This window comes from Struthio camelus, chromosome 3 (genome assembly GCF_040807025.1).
Source record: "Struthio camelus isolate bStrCam1 chromosome 3, bStrCam1.hap1, whole genome shotgun sequence".
In the NCBI taxonomy this organism is placed as follows: domain Eukaryota; kingdom Metazoa; phylum Chordata; class Aves; order Struthioniformes; family Struthionidae; genus Struthio; species Struthio camelus.
Genome location: NC_090944.1, coordinates 70,372,214 through 70,396,198, shown reverse-complemented (window position 1 = coordinate 70,396,198; position 23,985 = coordinate 70,372,214). Strand labels below are relative to the sequence as shown.

The 23,985-nt window shown below is 37.5% G+C and overlaps 1 protein-coding gene across 2 annotated transcripts in view; it reads right to left on the bottom strand.

Annotated features, from left to right (window-relative positions):
- The window catches only part of LAMA2 (laminin subunit alpha 2), a 393,833-nt gene that overhangs the window by 101,517 nt on the left and 268,331 nt on the right, over positions 1 to 23,985 (bottom strand). For both annotated transcript variants that reach the window (XM_068938256.1, XM_068938257.1), the window contains exons 25-32: positions 23,173 to 23,352; positions 22,223 to 22,411; positions 21,894 to 22,132; positions 18,249 to 18,366; positions 14,357 to 14,491; positions 13,569 to 13,693; positions 9,105 to 9,191; positions 8,006 to 8,199 (exon numbers count right to left, since the gene is read on the bottom strand). In XM_068938256.1, the coding sequence (XP_068794357.1) occupies positions 8,006 to 8,199; positions 9,105 to 9,191; positions 13,569 to 13,693; positions 14,357 to 14,491; positions 18,249 to 18,366; positions 21,894 to 22,132; positions 22,223 to 22,411; positions 23,173 to 23,352 (1,267 nt within the window). The remainder of the gene's footprint in view (positions 1 to 8,005; positions 8,200 to 9,104; positions 9,192 to 13,568; positions 13,694 to 14,356; positions 14,492 to 18,248; positions 18,367 to 21,893; positions 22,133 to 22,222; positions 22,412 to 23,172; positions 23,353 to 23,985) is intronic.

Below are 23,985 nucleotides of genomic sequence, written 5' to 3'. Positions count from 1 at the left end.
GTTGGTTTAGTGCTGTAAGAATTGGGTGCAGCAAGCTAGATACTGTTATTTTAAGACTTCATTTTGCACTTCCATTGCTTCCATTTTGAGATTTCTTCCTTCTATTTCTTGGTATTTTGTTACATAAGCTGAACTGCACAGTAACTGCTCTGAAATTATTACTGTGGGCATGATATATTCTGATTTATGTTCCTATGTCACATTAAAACAAAACGCTTATTTCCACCCCCACTCTTCTCATCTGTGGGTTTGCTTAGAAGGCAGAAAGAATCAAAGGAAATGCAAGTTTTACAGCAAATAAAGTTGTCTATAACAGACATCTGTCCTGTAACTGGTCAATAAGTTAACTAGACCTGATAATCATTTTTCAGGCTGCAAACAGATGATTTAGGACCTGAAAAGAGTTGCTCTTTTATTCTGATACACAGTATTTTATTTAAAGGACAAGCTAAACCTATTCACCCTCAAAATTTTCAAAGTGGCTGACAATAAAAAGCTAAAAATTGGCTACACGTTAAAGACAATGTTAATTTACAGCAATAAGGAAAAAAAATGAACAGCTTATGAAGACATGAAGTATTCTCAAGTAGTAAATAACTGCCACTTGATAAGTGTGCTGTGAGCATTCAGTATAAATTAACACCTCTTGCATTATAATCAAGTTGAAAAGAGGAACTACATCAAGTGAAGACCACTGTTGAGTAGGTAAGACAGGACTAAGCTTCTGCAATACGCAGTCTGAAACATATTGGAACTGCAGCATATATTTCAAGAGCATGATTATATTTTACATGACTAAATTTTGCTCTGGCTTGATCTATAAAACTGTCAGGATAAATTTGTATCTAATATTAACAAATGCAGCACTAAATTCAGATCATTACAGCAATGCAAGCATGTAAGAGACAAATCATGCAGTCAATATTACAGTATTCCAGTGAGCGACTAACACAAATAACTGCTTTTTCACTTTTCACCACACTTTTCCATTCCCAAGAAGTCCTATAAGAATTGTGACTTACCTCTTGTGAGAAGCATCTCCCAAGTGTGCGTGACAAAGAAAATTATTAAAAAAACATTGATCAAGGAATAAAAGATTCTATAAGCTTAAGGACCTCTAGCCACTTACTCTGTTTTACAAAGAGAAGACATTGTACAATAAAGGAATCAGATGTCTGAGCCATATTTCTCAAATTAGGTGATTATCTATCACACAATTTTGCTTTAATACATTTACCACTATTAAGATGCATAAGATGCACAGTACATTTATGTTATGGCTAGGTAATTTTTAGTCTAAGGGAAACCACGGAATCTCTGATAGAAGGTGGTAACTTATCCTAGTTATTGACTCTTCAGTATTACTGTTTGCTACTGCTTCACAATATAAAGAGCTGAATTCTCATTAGGCTCAATAACCTTTTGGCCTTTACCCTATTTTTCCCATTTTGGTAAAACAGAAAAAAAGCAAACAAAAACCTAAACTGAACCCCAGAACATAGCTAAAGGTGAAGCTAAAGGTTTCATTGACATTGCTGCTGGTTTCAGGGGCTTGGCATGATCTCAAAAATCTGAGCAAATTCAGATCCAGATCAGGATCCCAAGCACTAGCTCAGGTTTATTTCTGAGTTTCTGATTTTCTGACTTTCTATTTCTGACTTTCTGATTTTTTATTTACAAAGCCTCGTTTGCTGTTTTTGACTGATACACAGTAACCTCTACTGATTAGGATTTTATAGCGCTTGAGTTTGGCAAAAGACTTTGGAGTGTGGCTCTAAACTCAACAGAAGCTCATAGCTCAGAGAAAGGGATGACAACAGCAAACTCATCAGCTTCTATGCCAAGTAGGGGCTCCAAACTCAGAACGTAGCAGAAGCTAGGCCAGTGCCTTGTAGATCTGCTGTTATAGACAATATTTTTCCTTATCACTCACTCTGCGAAAGCTTGTGTGGAGAAGCTCCCATCTCCTGCTGAATCAAGGACTCCGTGGGAGCTGGGAGATGCTTCTCTTCATGGACTCTTCAAGATGATTGGCCTCTGACAGAGAGAGCATCTCTGCTCAGCTCTGAATTTGGGAGGGCTGCGATCGTAGCACTACTGTCTGTTTTAGAGAGAAGATCCTGATTCTGTCAGGACCAGTGGCTAGGAGTTCCCTCTTCCTCCTGAATGCACAAATGGGTAGGAGCTAGATAAAACTCTGTCTCATTACAGGCACTGCTCTTAAAGTACTATATTTAAGTATCCAGGACCTGGTGCTAAAAAAATCCCATCAGTGGATATGGGACTATGCATTTTTTTTCCTTCTATCACCATTAAAGGTTTAAACTTGTAAAGATGTAAATTTGTTGACTGCAGTGTGGCTGAAGGTCCATTTTTTTCACAAGATTGAGTTAAAGAAACTTTTCTACCAATGAAATGTCTTCTTGATCTCTGTCATGATTGCTTTCTGTTCCCCATTAATCTTATAGAACAGAACCAAACCGACTGTTTTACATTCGAGTTTTGCTTGACCTCAAGGAACATTAATGACAGCAGCATATATCTGAGGAAAAGTCTTGCAATTTGTGCTGCAACAAAGCTCAAAATATTAAAACCAAAATTTTTTGAAGTCCTCATTGCAGTTATGGCTGGTACCCTGAAAGCATTCAGAATGCGAGTTCTGACTTACTGTATGTTTAACAAATAAAGCCTCACTAGGCTTTATTTATAGAAGAACAATAAAGTTATCACTAGGAATGTTTTTTCCTGAACATTTCACAGCAGCAAGCATCATCATCATTCTGATGAGACTGCAATCTAAGGTTCCTCGTGTTACGCAGTACAAGCCCTACAACTGAAAAGTAATGTCACAGGATATAACAAAAAAAATGCACGAGAGAAGAACTAATCTAAAAAAATACACAATTGTTATCGACTTGATCCAAATCTCTTTGTAGCTCCTTTTTTCCACCTCAGCTGGCCAACGTCAAAGCTCTTTCGGAAGGATGAGGAGGGAGCAATAGGTGCACTGATTTGTTCACATATCACAGCATGTGCAAAATATGAATCATGCAAAAATTAAGGATTTCAGCCTGCCTAAGTGTACTAGGTACTGATGACAGAATGAAATGAAAAAGCTCCTCTTCATCACACAACTCATCTACATTCTGGATTAGAACTGTTGGCTATAACTAAGAAAACAGAAAATATGTCTTCAATACTGTGCTGATTACATGCCTGCTGATAACCTTCATCAGAATGAACGATGCAGACGTAAATTTATCACAGTATTTATGACAGTGCTGCATAAGGGGCATCAATCATTTATAAGATATCTCATTTGCAGTTATAAATAGAAACTCAAATCTGTAAGCATTAGAGAAGATTTGGGAGAACTTTATCTTATTTCAAATTAAAAAAAAGATGTTACCAATATTATTAAAATAAGTTTGCAATCTTTACTCATTTTCTTATCGACTACTAATTGTTTGAACACAGAGGGGAAAATGAGTTTAAGAAGTGGATTATTTGAGACTACAAATTACAAGGAAGTCTTCCTCAGCAGAGTACTGTGAGCATCCTTGGAGAAGAGAAGGCTCAGGGAGATCTTATCTATGTTTATAAATATCTGATGGGAGGGTGCAAGGATGACAGAGCCAGATTCTTCTCAGTGGTACCCACTGACAGGACAAGAGGCAACGGGCACAAATTGAAACCCAGGAGAAATCCGTCTCAACACAAGAAAACACTTCTTCACTGCGAGGGTGGCTGAACACTGGAACACGTTGCCCAGAGAGGTAGTGGAGTCTCCGTCCCTAGAGATTCTCCAGACCTGACTGCACCTGGTCCTGGACAACGTGGTCTAGGTGACCCTGCTCGAGCAGGGGTGGTTCGACCAGGCAATCTCCAGAGATTCCTTCCAGCCTCAACAGTTCTGTGATCTGTACACGAGTATCTGGTTGGGGAAATAATCTAGTCACCAACCTTACCAATGTAAAAATACAGAATTGCTTATTATGTGTTGTAGACCATTCAGACTCTTGTACTACTTACATAAAAAACTTTTTGGATATCATTTTCCCTCCCCTAATTGCATACTAGAGAAAACAACATCGTTCTGTTCTAAGAATATAATGTGAAGTGGATTTTGTCTGTGCTATTCACCTGTAATTATCTTTCTATTGTTATTTAGCAGTAAACAAATTCTTCTCCTTTGTGTAGTGACTTTTAAAAAATATCTTCTCTTTACATTCTACCCGTAGCTTTCTAAAATATAACTATTGTAACATAACACTGAAAAATGGCATGCACTAAACAACTGAAAAATGACAAGTTATTAAAAAAACAGTAAGAACCTGGTAAAAACAGATTTTCAGCTAAATCAAAAATAGATCACTTAAATGAACGTGCATGCTCCTCTGGAATTTTTCTGTCATTTCACTGCAGATTTTCACTGTAAAAATCTTTCGAATACTTAGGATAAGGGATATGTTAAAATATGAATGTTATATTTTAACAACAATACATTAGAGTAGTGTTGCTAAAATCTTTCCCTAATAGGATTTAAGTATGCATTCTTTAGCTTTCATGTTATAATGTGGGGTGGCTTTTTATAGAATTTGCAAAAATTCATTGTGTAAATAGTTACTCTGTGCTAAATATTCAAAATCAATATTTACTTTCCTAAATATTAAATATAACATACTAACAGTGCGTAGCTTAACCACACAATGTTTTGTATTATTTCTCACTATATTTATTCAAACGTGAGAGTTTACATTCGTATGCATTTTCACTGAGCTAGACCATTTCACCACCTAACTCACAACTCCTCACGCTTCTGGCAGTTACAATGCAATTGCAACAATATTGTAATGGAACTCTGCAAATAAGCGGAAGTAGATACGCACCTACAATTCATGTGAAATACAGTATGCAAACAAGATTTTGCATACGGCATTAACTTTCTGTGCATTAAAAGTATCTCATCACTAATATTACTACTATTAGAGTTTCATTACAACTGAAGCTAGTTGGAAGAGATTTCACCGAGCATCTTGTGGAGGAGATAAATGTTTTGCGGGTAAGGAAGGAAAGCTTCAGGGTTTCCACCAAAAGGTCTTTCTAGTGGTTCTTTGACAGCACAATGATTATTAGAGCACACAGAGACAGGTGGCTGCAGCCACTATCACAAAAACAGTTGTACACAGAAGCCTGTGACACAGGGGGCAGCGCTAACCATGGGCAAATCCCCACCAAACCTATGCTTGCCACACTTCCTGCGACAGCCCATGTGTCCGGTACAGGCTACAGAGGCAAACGGTTTATGGATCAGGCCACGTTCTTCACCATTTCAGGCATACGCCCTGCATCAGCAGAGGCAGATTTGGAGTAATGTGGGGTTGCGGAACCTTTAAGCAAAAGGAAAATCATCTCACGAGAACAAATGGGCACAAACTGTCTTAATGAAGTATTTAAGCAGTTTTAGCAATTTATGACAGGGATGTTACTGATGTGGTATCTCTAACAACAGAGACTAATTCCTGCAACATAGGGGATATCTAACGTCCCTTCCAGTCTTAGCATCCTACGTTTGTGACTAAAGGAAAGAAATCTTCTTCACTGTTACCAATGACATGAAATGCCCACATGCAGACGCAAAGGACTATTTTTAAAGTGAAAAGCAATTACCTACTTAATATAAAAATGCTGCTGTTTAAAACAGGTAGTATGGATACATTTTAATACCAGCACAAGCATATGCAGCAGCTAAGTCAGATATGATAGTGGGCCACACTTCTCCACTCAAAAAGACAGAAATTTCTATTTGCCTACACACAGCTTTTCATATTCATCCTGAGGTGTGCAATTTTTAACTTTTGTCATCTGCACATGCAAATAGTCTGATTAACAAATTGTAAAATACATTATGAATGCAAACTTAGCAATTAAGGTGTTTTATACAAAAAAGCTGTGCCACACTGGACGTTCAAAGGCTCTTTTCCGAATTCTGACGATGCAGAAGGGCCACTGAAACACAAGGTAAGGACAGGCCGAGGCTGAAAACATTGGCTAGCACTGGAATCACTTTAGCAGGTACTCAGGATGTAGGAAAAATTATGTCCCTTTCACTTAGATACCACACTGGTAAACACAGTCCTTATTTTACAGTTTTGTAGCTGTGACACTTAATAAGCTTAACTCATGGTTACACTGTTCCTTGCCATACAGACCAAATGGAGTCCAAAGCCATGGTTATTTCAGCCATGTAGCTATTTACTATTCACATGTATTTTGCTGTTGTTTAAAACAGAGCATAAGAAATACAATAGCACAGAATTATGTCCCAAACTACATGACGCTGCAGGATGTTAGAACTTTCTTTCCCTTAAGCACACTAAGCGTTTCATCAGTGAACCAATGTCATGCTATTATTAACATAGAAATAAAAGTATTTATGTTAATATTCCCAATAACCTCTCTGTTCACTTTCAAAGGAAAGAGTTGTACCTGTGCATCAGGACTAATGTGAGCACTGAACGTAGCAGCCACAGTTAGAAGCTTCTGCTAGATCCTGATCACTTTCCAAGAGCTGATCATGACCTTTAAGCTGAGTGAAGACGTGTTCTGCACTTTGTAGCCCCAGACCCTATATGGCTAACACCTTCCTGTTTATCCACTAGAAAGAGCTATACATTTCGCCCTTGACTGTTATCAGACCTTCAATCATTTTAGCACTTCTTGGGTTTGTCTTGTTTTTCCAGCTTGTTTTTAAAATGTTTGTAATTTGCTTTAGAAGTACCAGCTGATTTTAATATTAGAGAACTGCAAGACTTTGAAACCACTGGGTATTTAGGTAAACACTGAATGTGTTCTGTGAAAAAAAGGGTACTATAGAAAGTATCTATAAAATAGATACTTTTATGGTATCTATTTGCATTGATGTTATAAGCACCTCACAGTGGTTATAAGCATTTCACAAAATGAAAAAGCTCCAATTAAAATCCTATAACAGATAAAAATCAGACAAAACATTAAAATTAGTTCCATGTGCCCTGCCAGTATATTCAAAGACGCACAGAATAAAAATATAATATACTGTGTGCTTACTGGATCCCTGTCTGTATTCTATTTTAAAATGAACAATGATGGCCCCGGGGTGGGGAGGTGGGGATTGCAATTAAATTTGTTCCTGCTCAGCTGAGGGAGAGGGAGGAAAAGGAGTAGGGGGAAAAAAACGCCTTATTTCAGTCAGGATTGACTAAGTGCCCAAGTAAGGTTTTGCTACTTGATTTTTTTTTGATAAGACATAAGTGTACAATTTGACAGGAAATGAGATCGTGGGCTAAGAACAAACACAATATCCAATTTCACGGAAACCAAATTCCAAACAATAATAAAAGAGAAGACAATCAGCACATATCAAAACCGAAGGTGGGGCAAAGGTACTGGTATTGTAAACTTTAACTTGTTTTAGACTGGATTAACTATTAGCTTTTTATTTTAAGCAAAAGAAGTTCTTTGTTCCTGCACGTATTGTACCAACAATCCTCATGCCTTTTACTTTCCAGTGAGTGGTTGTTGAAGCAGCATGACCACGCAAATCTTGGAGAAAATTTTCCAAGTTCTGTGTGCAACTCATGGTACAAATCATCGGAACTGCTGATTAAACATTTAGGACAACACTAAAAAAATTCACTAAATGTGGATCTTAAAATCTGTTGCAGTAGCAATGCCTCCTTTAGCAAAACTACAAACTTTGAAAACTCACAAATGGAAATCCTTCAAAGCTTTGTTCCCAGTTTTCAATGAGTTAAAAACTCATTGTGCTCATTAAATTGTGCTGAGAGTTTTCCTAACATCTGGAAGCTTATGAAAAAAATGGACCAGAATGCCAAAGTAGTAAGAAAGCCAGCAGGTATTTTCAAGGAAACCCACACAACTGACTGGTATAAAAGTAGGGCTGAATTTCTGAAATATGACAAAGACCATTAAAAATTCTGCAAAATTATGTTAGTATACGTACAAATGCATTTCGTGCCATCACGCGCATGCCGACGTTCACAGCCCACACATTTCCACCCTGTGAATCCAGGCTTGCAAGTGCACTGTCCGGTGACAGGGTCACAGGGGATAGGCAGGGAACCATATCGATCACACTCACATTCCTGGCAGGAGCCTCCTGGAGTCTGTGGGCTTCCTGTATAGCCAGAAGAACATCTAGACATTGCAAATACAAAAACAAATTTGGCCGTCTGAGATGCATAGCGTGCTATAATGAATACTTGCCAAGACTATGATCAAAGCATATATGAACATTCATGCATCATTAAAAAATCTTTGGTGCTTTATAACTCAATATGTATTTGCAGAGGGAGAAATGTTGCATACTGTCCAACAAAATGATAATAGGCATAATCTCATAACCTGGATGTGGAACAGCGAAGATTGAAGGATTAGGCAAAAGTAATTTAACACCCCAAACAGCTTTCAGTAAAAGTTCTGCTACACCACGACACAAAAGTTCCCACATTAGCTGTGTTTGATCTGTAGATCTTTCTCACTGGCTGCTTAGATTTTGAGTTAGAAGTGAAACCTCTTAATATTCATTTGCTAATTGTGATTACCTTAATCCTACAGAGTTACTATGGGTGGGATAACAGCTGTCTTTTGGGTTATTAGTTTGCAATGTGGTTATTTATATGCTTATGTGTAAATGTCTTCCATAGTCAGTGTCCACAGGGACATAATAATCACCAAAAAGGAAAGGTAATTATGACATCATGATGAACTTTTTATATAAGCACAGTACCTAAGTTTAGATAAATACAACACTTTTTGGTTTAACTTCTGTGTCCAGGAGAAATAAAAAAAAGAATGGGAAAAAAAGACTAGAACAATAATTATAGTATAAATAATACTGACTATCAATTGCAGTGGATGTATGTAAAATTTGCCTATTTAAGTCCAAATTTTAACCATATATAAAGAGAAAATAACCTATCCAATGGGATGTATTTAAATATTAGTTGATATTTGCTTATGTCTACTGAAGGACAACTGCTCTTCTTCATGTATTACTTCCTTTTAATTGTCCTTCTTTTCTCTTTTTCCGTTCATCCTACCTTTCACAATACTGGCCTTCATATCCAGGTGGGCATGCAGTACATTGGTAATCACTAGGTCCTTCCGCAACACAAGAAGGGCTAAAACTAAAACAAAAATAAATAAAAAAGAAACTGATTTGTACTCCATTACATCATTTCACTGTAGTCAGCTGCGCAGAATGGCCGTGGTAAACTCTGCTCTTCAATGTAAATGGCAGCATTTTCTTATCTATTTTTAAACACCTGTGGCAGATTCTTCCTTTTTGTTGAGAATTCTACAAATGCCTTGCTGTCATACTGGCACAATTTAGACAAATGCTGGAAGGGCAGAAACAACCAGAGGTAGGACTGAGTCAACAGTGCCCATGTTGTAGGCCTGCGTGATTGAATAGCACTGTCATTCACAGTGATCAAGAAAGGAAGTAATGGAAAGGACATGAAACTAAGGATTAAGAAACTGAGTTAGCAGATATCCAGTCTGTACAATCTGATGGAGATTTTAGTTTGAATCACAGGAGATAAGCCAGGAAAAGTTTACTCAAAGGTAAGGCATAAAGAAGGAGAAAAGAACCAAAGACACAGCCCCGTGGAATCTTCCAAAAAGAAGGTAACGAATGATCTTCTGAAGGACGTACTGAAGGAGGCGGCACTGGCCTAGAGAGAAAAAAAAACCCTAGAAGTTATCTTCTTTATGACAATAGAATGGTTGTGTATGTCTTAGGCAGAGAAGACACTGGATTATTTTTATTATACCATGGTGCAGTTGGCCAACCAGTGACTGCATTGTGTACTTAAAGAGATCTATGTAAAGTAGCACGCTGCTGGAATATTAGTGCATTAGGTGCCTGCACAGACGGTTAAAACAAAAAACAAGGGTTAGGAGGGGTAAAGAAATACAACTAAATACTAAAATGGTGGAGTACTGCAAAACTCATTCAGCTATTTGTGGAAGAAAAAAATCAGAAAAGTACAGAGGTGGCTAGGGTGAGCCCAGAACTCCTTGCTCGTACAGTACAGTCAGCATCCTACTCTAACTTGCTTGTAATGCACTAAATCCATAGTGCTTTAATGAGTAATAAAATTACACCTTTGCAAGAAAATGTAAACAAATTGATATACTACTCACAAACTCATTATCCAACACATTTTTAACCCATAAAAATAGATTCACACCCCCAGAAACAATGCATTCTCTCTGCTTTTTTTCAGCTTATCATGTTTGAAGCTGACTGGTAATTGTACAGAAGTATGAAAACAGTATTTAAAACTTAAAACCTTAGTGGAGCTTTGTAAAATTTCATAAATAAAAATAATTGCACTAAGCTCATTTCAAAGTATTATCATGCCAGTCTGTGTCATGCAAGGAGGTTGAATCATTTGCCATCTGTTCCATGCAGATTATGATTACTCAACTACTATGCAATAGTTGCATGTAGTTAAATTTTTTTTCTCCTAACAGTATCTTGAAGAGTTTTCACTGAGAAGCACAACACACATAAATCTAAGATATGATACCTTAATTTTCCACCTAATTGTGTAGCTTTATGGAATGGATTCCACCTAAACCTATCCATCTAAACGTCAGTCTGTTTAGGCTTCTTCTATCAGCAGCGGAAACAGAGATGCACACCCAGGCACAAAGACACATTCATTCCCTCTCTCTCCAGTGGCGATTCCCTCCAATTTTAACATAGGTGGACGTACAGTTTCTTAAAGTCGTCTCTCTCTCTGCATTGACTATACAGGTACCTAACTTGTTGATGACTACAACTACAGAAGTAGAAAGCCTGTTCCTTACGTCCAGAGGCAACTAAATTAAGCTCTATAAAAAGAAGCCATGCTGTTTCTGGACTCACATAGGTCTGACTCGTCTTTAGATAGCTCCAAGAAACTGGATGACTGTGTCGTGATTAAGCATATTTACTAACCTCAGAGTAGGTATTACTCACCTACTTCCCATAAGGGCCCTGAAACAAGCAAACTTCATGGTAACTTTTATGAAAGTGTGACACAAAAGGCCATGGCAACATCCACAGTCATGCAGGCCATATGGCTGCATAAGGTATTCACAGAATAGTAAGTTTGGAAGGAACCTCTGGAGGTTGCCTGGTCGAACCACCCCTGCTCAAGCTGGGTCACCTAGACCACGTTGTCCAGGACCAGGTGCAGTCAGGTCCTGGAGAATCTCTAAGGACGGAGACTCCACTACCTCTCTGGGCAACGTGTTCCAGTGTTCAGCCACCCTCGCAGTGAAGAAGTGTTTTCTTGTGTTGAGACGGATTTCTCCTGGGTTTCAATTTGTGCCCGTTGCCTCTTGTCCTGTCAGTGGGTACCACTGAGAAGAATCTGGCTCTGTCATCCTTGCACCCTCCCATCAGATATTTATAAACATAGATAAGATCTCCCTGAGCCTCCCTGAGCTTCTCTTCTCCAGGCTGAACAGTCCCAACTCTCTCAGCCTTTCCTCATATGACAGATGCTCCAGTCCCTTAATCATCTTTGCAGCCCTTAGCTGGACTTGTTCCAGCAGGTTAATGTCTTTCTTGTATTGGGGAGGCCATAACTGGACACATGACTCAAGATGTGGGGCTCACCTGGGCTGAGAAGAGGGGACAGATTATCTCCCTCGACCTGACAGCAACGATCTGCCAGTGCAGCTCAGGATACTGTTGGCCTCCTTTGCCATGAAGGCGCATTGCTAGCTCATGTTCAATGTGTTCAACACCACGACCCTCACGTCCTTCTCTGTAAAGCTGCCATCCAGCTGGCTGTCCTCAGCCTGTACCGGTACACGGGGTTATTCCTCCCCAGGTGCAGGACCCTGCACTTCCCTCTGTTGAACTACATGAGGTTCCTGCTAGCCCTTTTTGTTAGCTTGCTGACATCCCTTTGAACGGCAGTGCAATCTTCTAGTCTGTCTCCCCCTCCTAGTTCTGTATCATCTGTGACCTTGCTAAGGGTGCATTTGATCCCTTCGTCCAGGTCATTAATGAGGAGGCTAAACAGTATTGGTCCCTGTATCAACCCCTGGGGGATACCACTAATGACTGATCTGCAGCTGGACACTGTGCTGCTGATAATAACCCTCTGAGCCCAGCAGTTCAGCCAGTTCTCAGTCCACTTCAGTTTGGTGCTTTACTTGTTCTCCTTTCTTCTCAGCAATTTGAATGCTCACCCAGGACATGTACTACTTGCACTACATACATTTCTTAACTGTAGAGCACTTCAGAAACATCCACTTCTTGTGTTTTCCATTAGCCATTAGATAAAAACCTGAAGTCACTTCTAGAGCACAATTTAGAGAACATGTCTAACTTCTAGCAGAGTCACCTGGGTGAGGAGTTATGCTTGTGTGTCTGGACAAATAAAAGTTCTCAGGCTCTAGGCAAAAATAGGATTGAATGACATCTTCAGCATTTTCTGCTGGTTAGTAATAGGCAATGTCTTTTCCAGTGTATTGGCTAACGTATAAAGCTGAGAAGCTTAGTTGATCTTGATCTTTGCAACAGTAACGTCCTTAGATTGACATTTTAAAGTAAAATACATGACCAATCTATAACAGAAAATGTTCTCGCAGAAGAGTTTTCAACTCAAGAGATTTGAGAAAGGAATTCTCTCCTTCAAAAAGACCAAACCAAACCCAACGCAACCCACAAACCCTCAAACCACCCCAAAAATGATAAAAAGAAGACAGAAGTAAAAAAAAAAAAAAAAAAAAAAAAAACTTGGGGAGGGGATATAGACTGAGTGAAGTACGCACTATGATATCCTAACAGCCAGACACCGGACAGAAAAATTATTTTGAGAAATATTTCCAGTCCTCCAAAGATCCTCCAAGAGAACAGTCATGAAGCACCAACCTTTTCAGAGCAGCACTATGATATGGCTCCAAATATCATAAAGAGCTTTTCAGCACAACAAACAAGTGCTACAGTATCATCTGTTGGGAATACATGCAGAGACGTGGTGGCAAGGCTCATTAACATAAAGCGACCAATAAAGTTTATGTTGCAATAACTATATTGCTTTTAAATTATTCTATCTTTCACAAATTGCCTAAAACTCATGTAACATTAAATAAGGAATCAATAAATTCCACAGAGGAGCAAGAAAGGCACTGTAACACATTTATACCAACATAATATATGAGCGTAAGACTTTTTACAGCTCCCTTGTGGCCACATTGTACTTGAGCTCTGCTCTAGCTTCATTTGTGAGAATACCTTTATAACATACATTCATTATCTGTTGAGTATTGCATTTTCTACCGCTTATTAATTTATTCATCACAAATTAGCAAGGGGGCAATTTCTGACTTTTAAAGGAAGATCAATTAGCAAAAGTAGATAGGAAACTTTTTAGTTTGGCTCTACATGATGCAGTCCTCCTGTAGCCATCTGACAGAAGACACAGACTAGGTCCAAAACAGTGAGTTATCGTTAGCTGAAAAGGCAACTCTGTGTCATGAGTTTGCCGACTTACTTGTTGCTGGAAACGGATAGAGGACAAGCACAAGGCTGACAGTCATCTGGAGAGCCTTGGACGATGCCATAAAATCCCAGCGCACATCTCTCACAGTGGTCACCAGCAGTATTGTGCTGACAATTCTGCAGAGGAAGGAGCCAGAATTAAAGCTGTATTTGATAATTACAAAGAAGCAGAAAACATTTTGTTCTCAGCCTAAGGGATTCAGACATATTTAAATTCATAATTTCTGTCTCTCCGATATGATTCTCAGTGGGGCTGCTTCCTTTAAGCATCTGTCAGATGCATGCTGTATTACATATGGGTTTACACTGAGAAAGAATGCAGGCCTGTAGCTAGCCAGATGTAGTCCTATAGAATTTCTTATCCAATTCATTCATCCTTCCCTCCTCTGTTCCAGTCACTGAAGTAGGAGAAGCAATCAATTAAAATTCCCTCTTACTGTATCACGTCATGTGTATTATTACCTATCAGTGCAGTGCATCACTTGTTTAAAAAAAAAAAAGTATATTGCATATTTAGGTGGCAGTATTTAATTCTTCCTGATACACAAATTGTATTTCAGAAGCAAAAAGGCACTGGATAATCTTAACTCAGGAAAATCAGTATGGAAATCTTTAAAGGTAGATGGTTCACTTTTTTGGTCCCATAACTTCAACAGTGCTCTTATTAAGCAAAATTGGATACAAAAATTTGTCCTGTATTTTTGCATTTCTGTTGCATAATTTATGAATTTTACACTAAGATTAAACTATTGCATAAATTCAGAAACATAAGATTAATACCTGACAAATTGATGTTTCAGGGTCACACATATTACTGTGTCCATGACACTGACACACAACACAGGTGCCTAAGGACTGAGCAGGTGTCCTCGCTGCAGGTGAGGAAGGAAGCCTATAAAATCCTGAAGAGCATGACTACGGTAAAAAAGATGCAGAGAAAAACATATCATTACAGAGTGGATTGGGTACGGGGAGCGTTGCGAGCTCATCTTCCCCGTCACCAGCCTTTACAAGTCATGAAAAGAAGCTGACAGGCCTCCAGCTGTGTTACAAACAATATACAGTATTTTATAGATAACAAGAGCCAGCCCTAATTGGAAACATTGCTGAGAAATCCCTGGAGCACTCCACTGGCACCAGGCTTTTCATATTACAGCTTGAGAGACCTTTCATTCAGATGCAGAACACCTCACTGTTCTCACTGTGCATCAAGCATCCTTCCTCTCCTTCCTTGAGAAAAAGGTTTGTTTTCAAAATAAAATTTTTGCATGGACTGTGGAGAGCAAGCCTGATGATTCTGCTTCCTTTGTCCTTGGTGCCATTTTCAGGTTTGGCAAGCTAATATCTGCCTCCATACTGCCTGATAGATAACAAGCAAAATCCCAATGATACTCATCAAAAAATGGCTGCATTATTTATAGCTATATAGTTGAAAGACTATAAAAGTAAAGAATTCAAAATAATAACGGTTTTTACATGTCTTAGGACTATTAGCCTCAAATCAAATTTATTTATCACTGAGTCTCCCCTACCCTAGCTTGGCGATAAAATTTTGAGAGCCAACCAAAAATTACTAGCAAAGCCAACATATGCAAAATCAAGCACTTGATCTTCATTTCAGACTTATTATGCAAATGTATCAAAGTGTCTACATAGCTTTGCAGCTATGGCAGCATAAAAGTAGAAACAGGACCATTTTGATGGTTCAGACCATTAGGGTAAGTGCACATGGAGAAGTCACTCATCCCATGTATAAAACCTACCACCTAGTGGTGGTAGGATCCCACGAAGGCTATCTGTTGAGGTCACTTTCTACTGCTGACCACAATTTGTGCTTCTTAGAACATATGTGACTAGTACCCCTTTCACAGAGCAATAAAATGGATGTAAAATAAAACAAAAGAGAATCTGGAGTAAGGAACTTTTTATTATCACTTTTGTAATCATTGTGAAAACATCCGGGAGTCTAAATTATGGATAAAGCATAAACACATTTATTTTCTTTAAAGACAGAAGAAAGTAATCTAACTCACTTCTGGTTTTCCCCTTTATTTTTACTTAGACTACATTAAGATCCCTGAAGCATAGAAACAATCTATCTGCTTTTTCATGGTTTGTGCAGAATTCCAATTTAGATAAATAATCTCAAATGAAAGTAATTTTGTTTCTTAATATAATTTCCCCTTTTTTTTTCATCCCTCTCCACCCTTAAAAGAGTCCTTGTCCAAAAGTAAAATGGTACAAAGCACAGCTTTACAAGCGCTGAGTGAATTTAGGAATGGGGTATAAAAATGCAGTACGTTCTCAAATCTATTCTCTAACTCATTTTGCTGATATGCAATTGACGCTCTTTTCATCTATTTTGATTTAATAGAGATGATCCAGGATACAGACAAAAGATGAGATAAACTATATTTTTCATTACTACTTTGGAAGTTTTTCTAAAGTAGCTATTAGGCAAGCTTTTACCACTGTTCTTTCAGCTTGCTTTTGGATATGAAAAAAAAAAAAAAAAAGGATATGCACATCAATTCTACTCAAAAACACTGTGCACTTAGTCCTTACAATGCAATTACAGGATAAATCGTGAAATAAATAAATAAATAAATATCTTTGTTGGCATTTGCTTAAAAAAAGCCTGAGTATCATATTTTTTTTTCCCCTGCTGAAATTAAATAAACCTTCACAGAACACATCATAACCTTCACTGAGTACACTAAAAATAAACTAAGTTATGAGCATGTGAAGATTGCACAATTAAGCACGAAGTGTGAAGGTTGCAACTGAGACATTTATTCTAGCCCCCGGTGGGTGTGAATTAAAATAAAGTTCTAATTACATTATCATATACTTTCCTTGGGAAATGCAATTTGTTACAGTAATTTTTTTTTTCAATCTGTACTTCTGATAAAATGCTGGAGCACATTAATTTCATATTAAGTATGTATCTATACATGATCAGGTGTGTGCTCTTACCTAAAAAGTGTGCAAAGGAAATGTCTTCATTCATTTCCTTCCATCATAAGATAAATTTTACAAAAGCATACAAAGCCAGCTGATTTTCTCTAAAATTTGGGCGCTCCTGATACGTGCCATCTTCAGCATTAAATTATTTAATTAAGTAAGAAATAAATAACCTACAAGTATTATGAGCAGAGACCCCACTTCTTTGATCAACACTTTTCCGAACAAAACTCGGCCTTCAATGATTTAGAAATTTACCAAATGTAACTGTTCAGGACAAAAGTTGCCATTAGTTTAGTTTAGTTTAGTTTTGTGGCACAATGGTTCAACTGCTTCTAAGTCTTAAGCAAAATGCAGCATGGTCCAGGAATCTGATTTCCATTCCTCATTAGAAGCAGTTCCAACCTGCATACAATGGCACTGTAATTTGATAGGAGGGAAGCTTTTGTGTACAGACTGAACAAGATCTTGTTATGGGAGTCCTATACGAGCACTGGAAGAAGAATAATTGTTGGTGAGTAAAGTGGAAGGATAAGTGCCAGGACTCTGTGGCCCCTTTCAATGTATTTTCATAGATCTATTTGGACAAATGTAAGCATTCACAAAAAAAGACAGTTCAAACATGCTCAGCGGACATTTGCTAAAACTGAAATCATCTTCCACGAAGCTTCTTTCATGAAGCACAGACATGCTACAGCATGGTTCTCATCGACATTTTCAATGCACTTGCAGCACAGTGCTGTTCTGGCCAGTAAAGCATATAAAATAAAAGCAAAATGGACAACCTCCATCCTACTAGTGTTGGTCCACAAAGGCATGCTATTCTAACAGTTTCAAGGGGAAAGATCTATGTGATCAATCTACAGCTTCTACATAATATCCCTCCTTTTTGACTAACTTTTCCAAATGAACTATTTGAAGTTTTTGTTTTGAAATGACTTTTCAATTTTTACTGTTATTTGAGTTTATTCATTATAATACAAAATTTAAGAAGTTGAAAATGACATGTGCTTTAGTTTTTTAAAAAATATATTTCAATCAATCATCTAGCTATTAAAGACTTTATGTGGGAATTTTAAATATCAAACAAGGCAAACTGCAAATTTTAAAGTAAATTTTAACATTCTGCATGGCTCTGTTTTGAGTGCCTGATGCTACAATTTTAATAACCTTTTTTTTTTAAACAATTTTTTTTGTTTCCAATTTTTTAAATACTTTATTTGCTGAATTTCGTTTAATCATCAGATTGGTAACTCTCCAGGAATAAATAGTATATAATCTTTCACTATTCACTACTACAAATGTTGTCACTATTGCAAATGATAAAACGATGCTTGTGGTTCAGCCCTTTGGAAGATATCAACCTCCACCATAACATGATATCATAGATTTATTGTATTATGCCTTCATTTCTTCATATCAGTTGGCATCAGTTGCACAATTCAGGCACAGAGAAAATCTAATAAAGTTCACTTTTCTAAATATTAAGTATTTGAGTCATCCTCATGGTTTCAGTGGCATATTTGCATAAGGTAAAATAAATGCTCAAACTCCTTGTAAGAACAGTACTGGAGAAAGAAGAGAGGTAATTAAATTAAGTGAGAGTTGGTGCCAGTTAAACAAATCCACACAAATTGCTTATCACACCTTACTAATTGGAGCACCAAATAGCATAAGACTTTTACTGGAAGTTCGGGCAGTACTGTACCTCACAGGACAAACCAGAATAACCCAGGGGACAGTCACATTTCTCAATCAAGTAAGCCTGAGGACTCATTCCAGACACACTGCTGTCTTCAGCAACTTCCATTGAGATTTCAGAAATCCTGGAGAAGGAAAAAAAAAAAAAAAAGGAGCAACCATCTCTAACGCAATTAGTCAAGCACTAACTCAAAACCATAGTCAGCTAGCATGGGAGAAAACGGACTTAGCTGGCTGTTTGTAGACTTCTTGGTCTACAGGAGATAAAAAGCGCTATTTTTGCTTCTCCAAAGAAAACAAACACCCCCTCCGGTCTCATTTTCCATTTCCAGGCAATCGTGTAACTAAATCTTCTCTTCTGCTTGATTCTACATCTTTTTCTCTCTCTCTCTCTCTCTCTCTCTTTTCAGTCCAACTATTAACAAAAGCTCAAATCTGACTCCTCATTTCGAAGGACTCATTAAGAAATCGAAGTCACATACTAAACGCAGTTCCAATTCATGATTCTCAGAGGTACAGCAATAAAATTGTTCGCTAAATGAGCTTTTAATGAGACTACTATTTAAAAAAATAAAAATCTATCCCAAGCAACTAACACAAGCGAACAAGCTCTAGAACAGACTTCAAAGGCATTGGAGAGTTGCCTTTTTAGTAAGAATTTTAAGATTTGTAGCCAGACTGTATTTTTTTCTTAGGATCAACCAGACACATAAGCAAACAATTTAAAACAAACCCAAAATCTCAAGGCAGAAGCATTTGTTAACGTCAGAAAGGGATATGTTTCACGGTAGAGCTTCTGACACTAACTTTCCAGATATCTGTTTGGCTATATTAATAATAATATCCTTGCCTTCCAATCACTCCCTCTCCTCCAAACATGCATACTGACCTACCAAATTGGGTCAAGTATATCATGGATAATGACAGCAAACGTAATTTCTAACGCAATATAGTTAATCCCAGTGGACTGCAATGTTGGTTTTTTTTAGCTTACTTCTTTATTTTGGGAGTTTTTTAATTTGTTTAGATGAATATTATGATCTGAAAGCCCTTACTGTCTTTCATAAATAAAAAGGGTAGACTAGTGCAAATTTTAAAGCTTCTAAATATAATGTCAATCTAAGAGAACTGTTTGTCTTTCTCTTAGCATTAAACATGAAGATCTTGTAATAATTAGTTGAATAAGCACAGCTAATACGGCTACAGTCTATTCACTAAGTGTTTGTGTATGCGGTTAACACAGACAAACGCATAGAAATACTCAGTTCTCGTTCATGCTCACAACCCATTCACTTGCTCCCAGACCTTGATTACTGAACTACTGGAGAGAATCTTCTTTTGAACCTTGGCATATGGGCACCAATGTCAGGATGACTGTAGGAAAAGCAAACATCCACTGCTGAACTAAGAGAAAGTTTTGAGGCTGACCTGAGGCTACCAGAATTCTACCTCTTAATACCTTGTGTCAATGCAACATCCCAAAACAATCTAGTAACTTGAAGCCTGTGCTCCCTTTTTACTGCTTGAAGAAAGGGGTTCAGTGGAGCAGGGACGTGGAACAAAAAAAACCCAAAACGAACAAAGGTGTATCAGAATAGAGGGCTGCAAAATAAATAGGGCAAAAACATTCAATCTGATGTGTCTATGCAAGCTTATACTGAAACCTCTGTACATTTAACAGAAAAAGAGAACGAAATCTGCCTCCCCATCATCTTCAAGACTGAGGCAATGGTCTGTGTGCTGCAGAGAACTATTTACTGCCAGAAAGTTGAATTTACATAATAATATACTTTGGGACCACAAAGCTACCCGTTGTTTGTGTGAAAAACGTTACTTAAGGAAGGTCAGGCTTGGCTGATTCTTGGAACATGTCTAATAGGAAGCAGTCTAACAAATGCTACCTGATCAGTGTCAGGGATATTGAAATAATTCACAGTCAAATTGAAAACATACTTCCAATTCAAACCAATTTATTATCACAGCCCAGTTGCCTGAAAAGCAAAACAAAATCTAATAACAGAAACATTTCAATTTAGAGTGGCGAATGTGAAAATGAGGGCAACAAAATGAACACAATGAAAATGTTTGGCTTTGGATTCTGAGCAGAAATCTCTAAATCACTAGTAATGCTGCAGCTTTGAAGCAGAAACATTAGCATTGCTGCTAAACTATATAGCTAACAAAGTGCTAATGCTGGGACTAGGCTATTTTTATGTTTCCATCTCCTGCCACTGCTTTGACTTTTGTAAGAAAAGTTTTTCCTACAGTTTATCAGTTACCTGCAGCTTTTGAACTCTGAAATCAAAAGAACTGGAGCTAAAACACTATTCAAAACCTTAACAAAATTAAAAGGACTCCATATACAGCATTTCTGTCCTGCTGTCCCTAGTTTCCTTCACCTCTTACTTTGCTACTAGTTAGGCAGGAACAGAAGCTTTACTCGTTTAGAACAGGGCCCTTATTTAGAAAGCATATCACACTCTATTTAAGCAAATATATTTTATTAACTCACTTAATTCTAACATGTGTTTAAAGTTGAGGATATGCTTAAATATTGTCCTTGAGGGTCTTGGCCTATTTTTAATAAAAGCCTGTAATTCTTATTCAAGGTAATGTCCCACTAGAACAGTTTAGGGGATTTGTTTTGTGGTCTTAAACAAAACCTCCTTTGAAATCATTCAAGGTGCTACCTGGAAAAAAAAAAAAATCATGTATTCCTGCTGTTTATTTTCTACTTAAAGTCTCGGGTGCCTTATGATGAGTGTTACCTATGTAACTAGGCAGAGATCATAAAAATCTGTCACAACATAACCACTTCCAAATCAAATACGATATTACATGCAAAGTTATGACTTCAGATGGAGAGTTACTGGAAAGAACAGATAAACTCTTCACTAAGTCCTGCTGTCATATAAAAGGTGACATTCTGAAATGTGATGCTGTAAAAATACATTTTGGTTCTTTAAGTGCCACCTGGCAAACCCATCATGAAATTGAAAAGTCATTCCTTGTTCTGTCTGATATCTGCTTCACTACTAGGTAGCTCTGATAAAACGGTGGTGTATTACAGGGCAGATGTAGTTCAGTCCTGACGATCATATGCATCTCAGAACAAAATTATGAAAAAGGAAGTCCATTTAAGTAACTTTGCTTATGATGCATGAGCTAGGATAGCATTCAGCTTTTCCTGCCATAGATGAATTAGGGTATGTAGCGTGTGAAGGGGGTAGGGGGAATACATAAAATATCGATAACATTTCTCAAATTGTCCATGTTGCATTAGAGGTACTTTCATACCTCTTTCTGTGGGAATTCCCTGTGCTTGTGATATAACATCCTACATGGACTATGCCAAAAATAAACAAAATCACTGTAAAATATTTATGTTATTCATTTTTATATGCAGCATCTAGCCTGGGCAAGTTGAATGGATACTTTTATTTAAATATGTGTGTTAATGTGTGTTTTCTGTTCTAGGATCCTGAAAATAAAGATCTAATCTGCCTATTATGATTTAAATGTTTAATTGAATAAAATTTCCCTCTCCTCTTGGCAACTACTTGTAGCTTATTCTATGAATAAAAAGTTTGGAAGCTCCATTAGGTGATCTGTGACTACTGCATTATTTTATACCATTGCTTGAAATAGTTACCTGCTCTGCCTCATGATATTGCCATGAGTAGCCTTAATAAGGACGTAATGAACGTCGTACAACACATTCAGGAAGTCTTCCCGAGATACAGTTCTGCTGGATCTTGAGTCATCTCCGTAATATTTCCATGCAAAGTCTGCCTGGGATGCCGTCCTATTGACTCCTGGGTCATCACGATGATATTCCCAGGGCACAGAGTGTCTAACACTTTGGTCATCACCATAATACTCCCATTCATGCTAAAAGACAGTAATACAAAAACAGACTATTAGCAGTACTAAAAAGAACCAAGTGCTGATGCTCTGGAATAAAGCAGATGGAAACATTACCTCTGTCATCTCTATCTCATGCCTTGTCAGCTGCCCAATCAGAGGGGCAGCCATATGCCGGACAATAATTCTGGTGTGCGTGGGAGGCCCACCTCTGATGATGACTTGGGGGTAATAAGTAGCAAAACCTGTCTCTTCTCTTGCTTCAAAGTAGATTGCATATTTCAGTTTCCCTCCATAACTGGTGAGCTAACAAAGCAAAACAAGGTAGAAAAAGAAATCTCATTTTCAGTTAGCTAAAAATAAATTCTGGGCATACGTTGCAACTAAGTACACTTTGCATCTGTGCGCAGTCTGATGAATGCATGTGTGGTAGAAAATAGCAATACGTGCTTGTAGAACTGTCTGGGGACAAGGGCTGTGCTCAGAAATACCCATCAGCAATTTGTTATTTTACTACAGTGAAAACAAAATGCTAGCTACTTTGTTGTGTGCATCTTAGTGCTCCCAAAGTTTGTGCATAGAAAAAGGTATACCTACTCTTTCATAAGCCAAATCAAGAAATATCAAAAGTGCTAAATAAAGCAGAGAGACAGAGGTGCATAAACAAAGAGAGGGTTATTTCAATCATTTTCTCCTGAGCAGCATACAGAATTCAGATATTTTTTTCTTTAAAATAGAAAGAAACAAAGAGTTACACGAGGGGTATATTAAATTAATGCTGTTTAATTTTTTAAGTCTTTTTTATGAGAGAATCCATCCTGTGGAAAAAATATTCTATGTTTCGGTCTGCAAGTATCTAATTTAAAATAATATCTATGTTATAGACTTATAATTTTTGATGGTAATTGAGAGGTTCATTTTTAATAACAGAATGGCATTTACTTTCTTTTTAAGCACCTTGCAGTCTGCGATGACGAGCCTAGTGGAAGGGAAAAAAGGCATTGCAAAATACAAACATAAAATAAAATATAAATCCATCTCAGTATTCAATGGAATCTTATGTTTACCTTTCGTCCTTCAAATTGCTCTGGAAGTCTCCAGTAAACAGGTTCTGAGTGAAGGTCCTGCATCACCTGTTCTATATTTGCTACTATTTCAGGAGGCTGGAATGCAATCCCTGAAAGAGTGCTGTGCTGAAGCTTTTCATCCACCAGTGGCAGAATCTTTTGCTCTGGCTTCAAGGTCAGCTATGCATATTCAAAAGAATCAAGAAGAAAATCAAGTTCATTTTTCCCCATGAAGGAAAAGCAATGTTAATCTTTAAATTTAAACTCTTTAAAAATTCTTTCTAGGTAATTTCATTTCACGTAATGAGCCCTTCGTCATGAAGCACTCTTACTACTCGTTCAGATGGAGGAGAAGCAGTCATAATAACGACTTCCCCCTCAATCCTTTTGCACCCAGTCCTCACATTAACAAAGAACTTATTAATAGTTTAAAATAGTTTTACCAGTGAGTTACTCCATGAATCTTATTAATATAATTTTCATACTCTTATTTCCAGTCTTGGGACCTCTTCTGACCAGAGTCTTGAGAATTTACATCAAGATGAAGCATACTTCTCACCAATACTTATACATCACTGGGGTTGTGGAACGAAATGCCTGATACTCTTTGCACTTTTCATGCAACAGTTGAGCTAAATATTCTACAGTTAATATGCAGAAAGTGAAGGTTTAGGGTTTATATCACCCTAAATTTAGATTTAATGGAAAATACAAGTACGCTACTTAAACGTTTGCAATTTTTTTGGCTTTGTTGAAAGCTACTCAATAGCATGACAAAGAAATCATTATTTTGACCAAAAACTGTAATAAGAA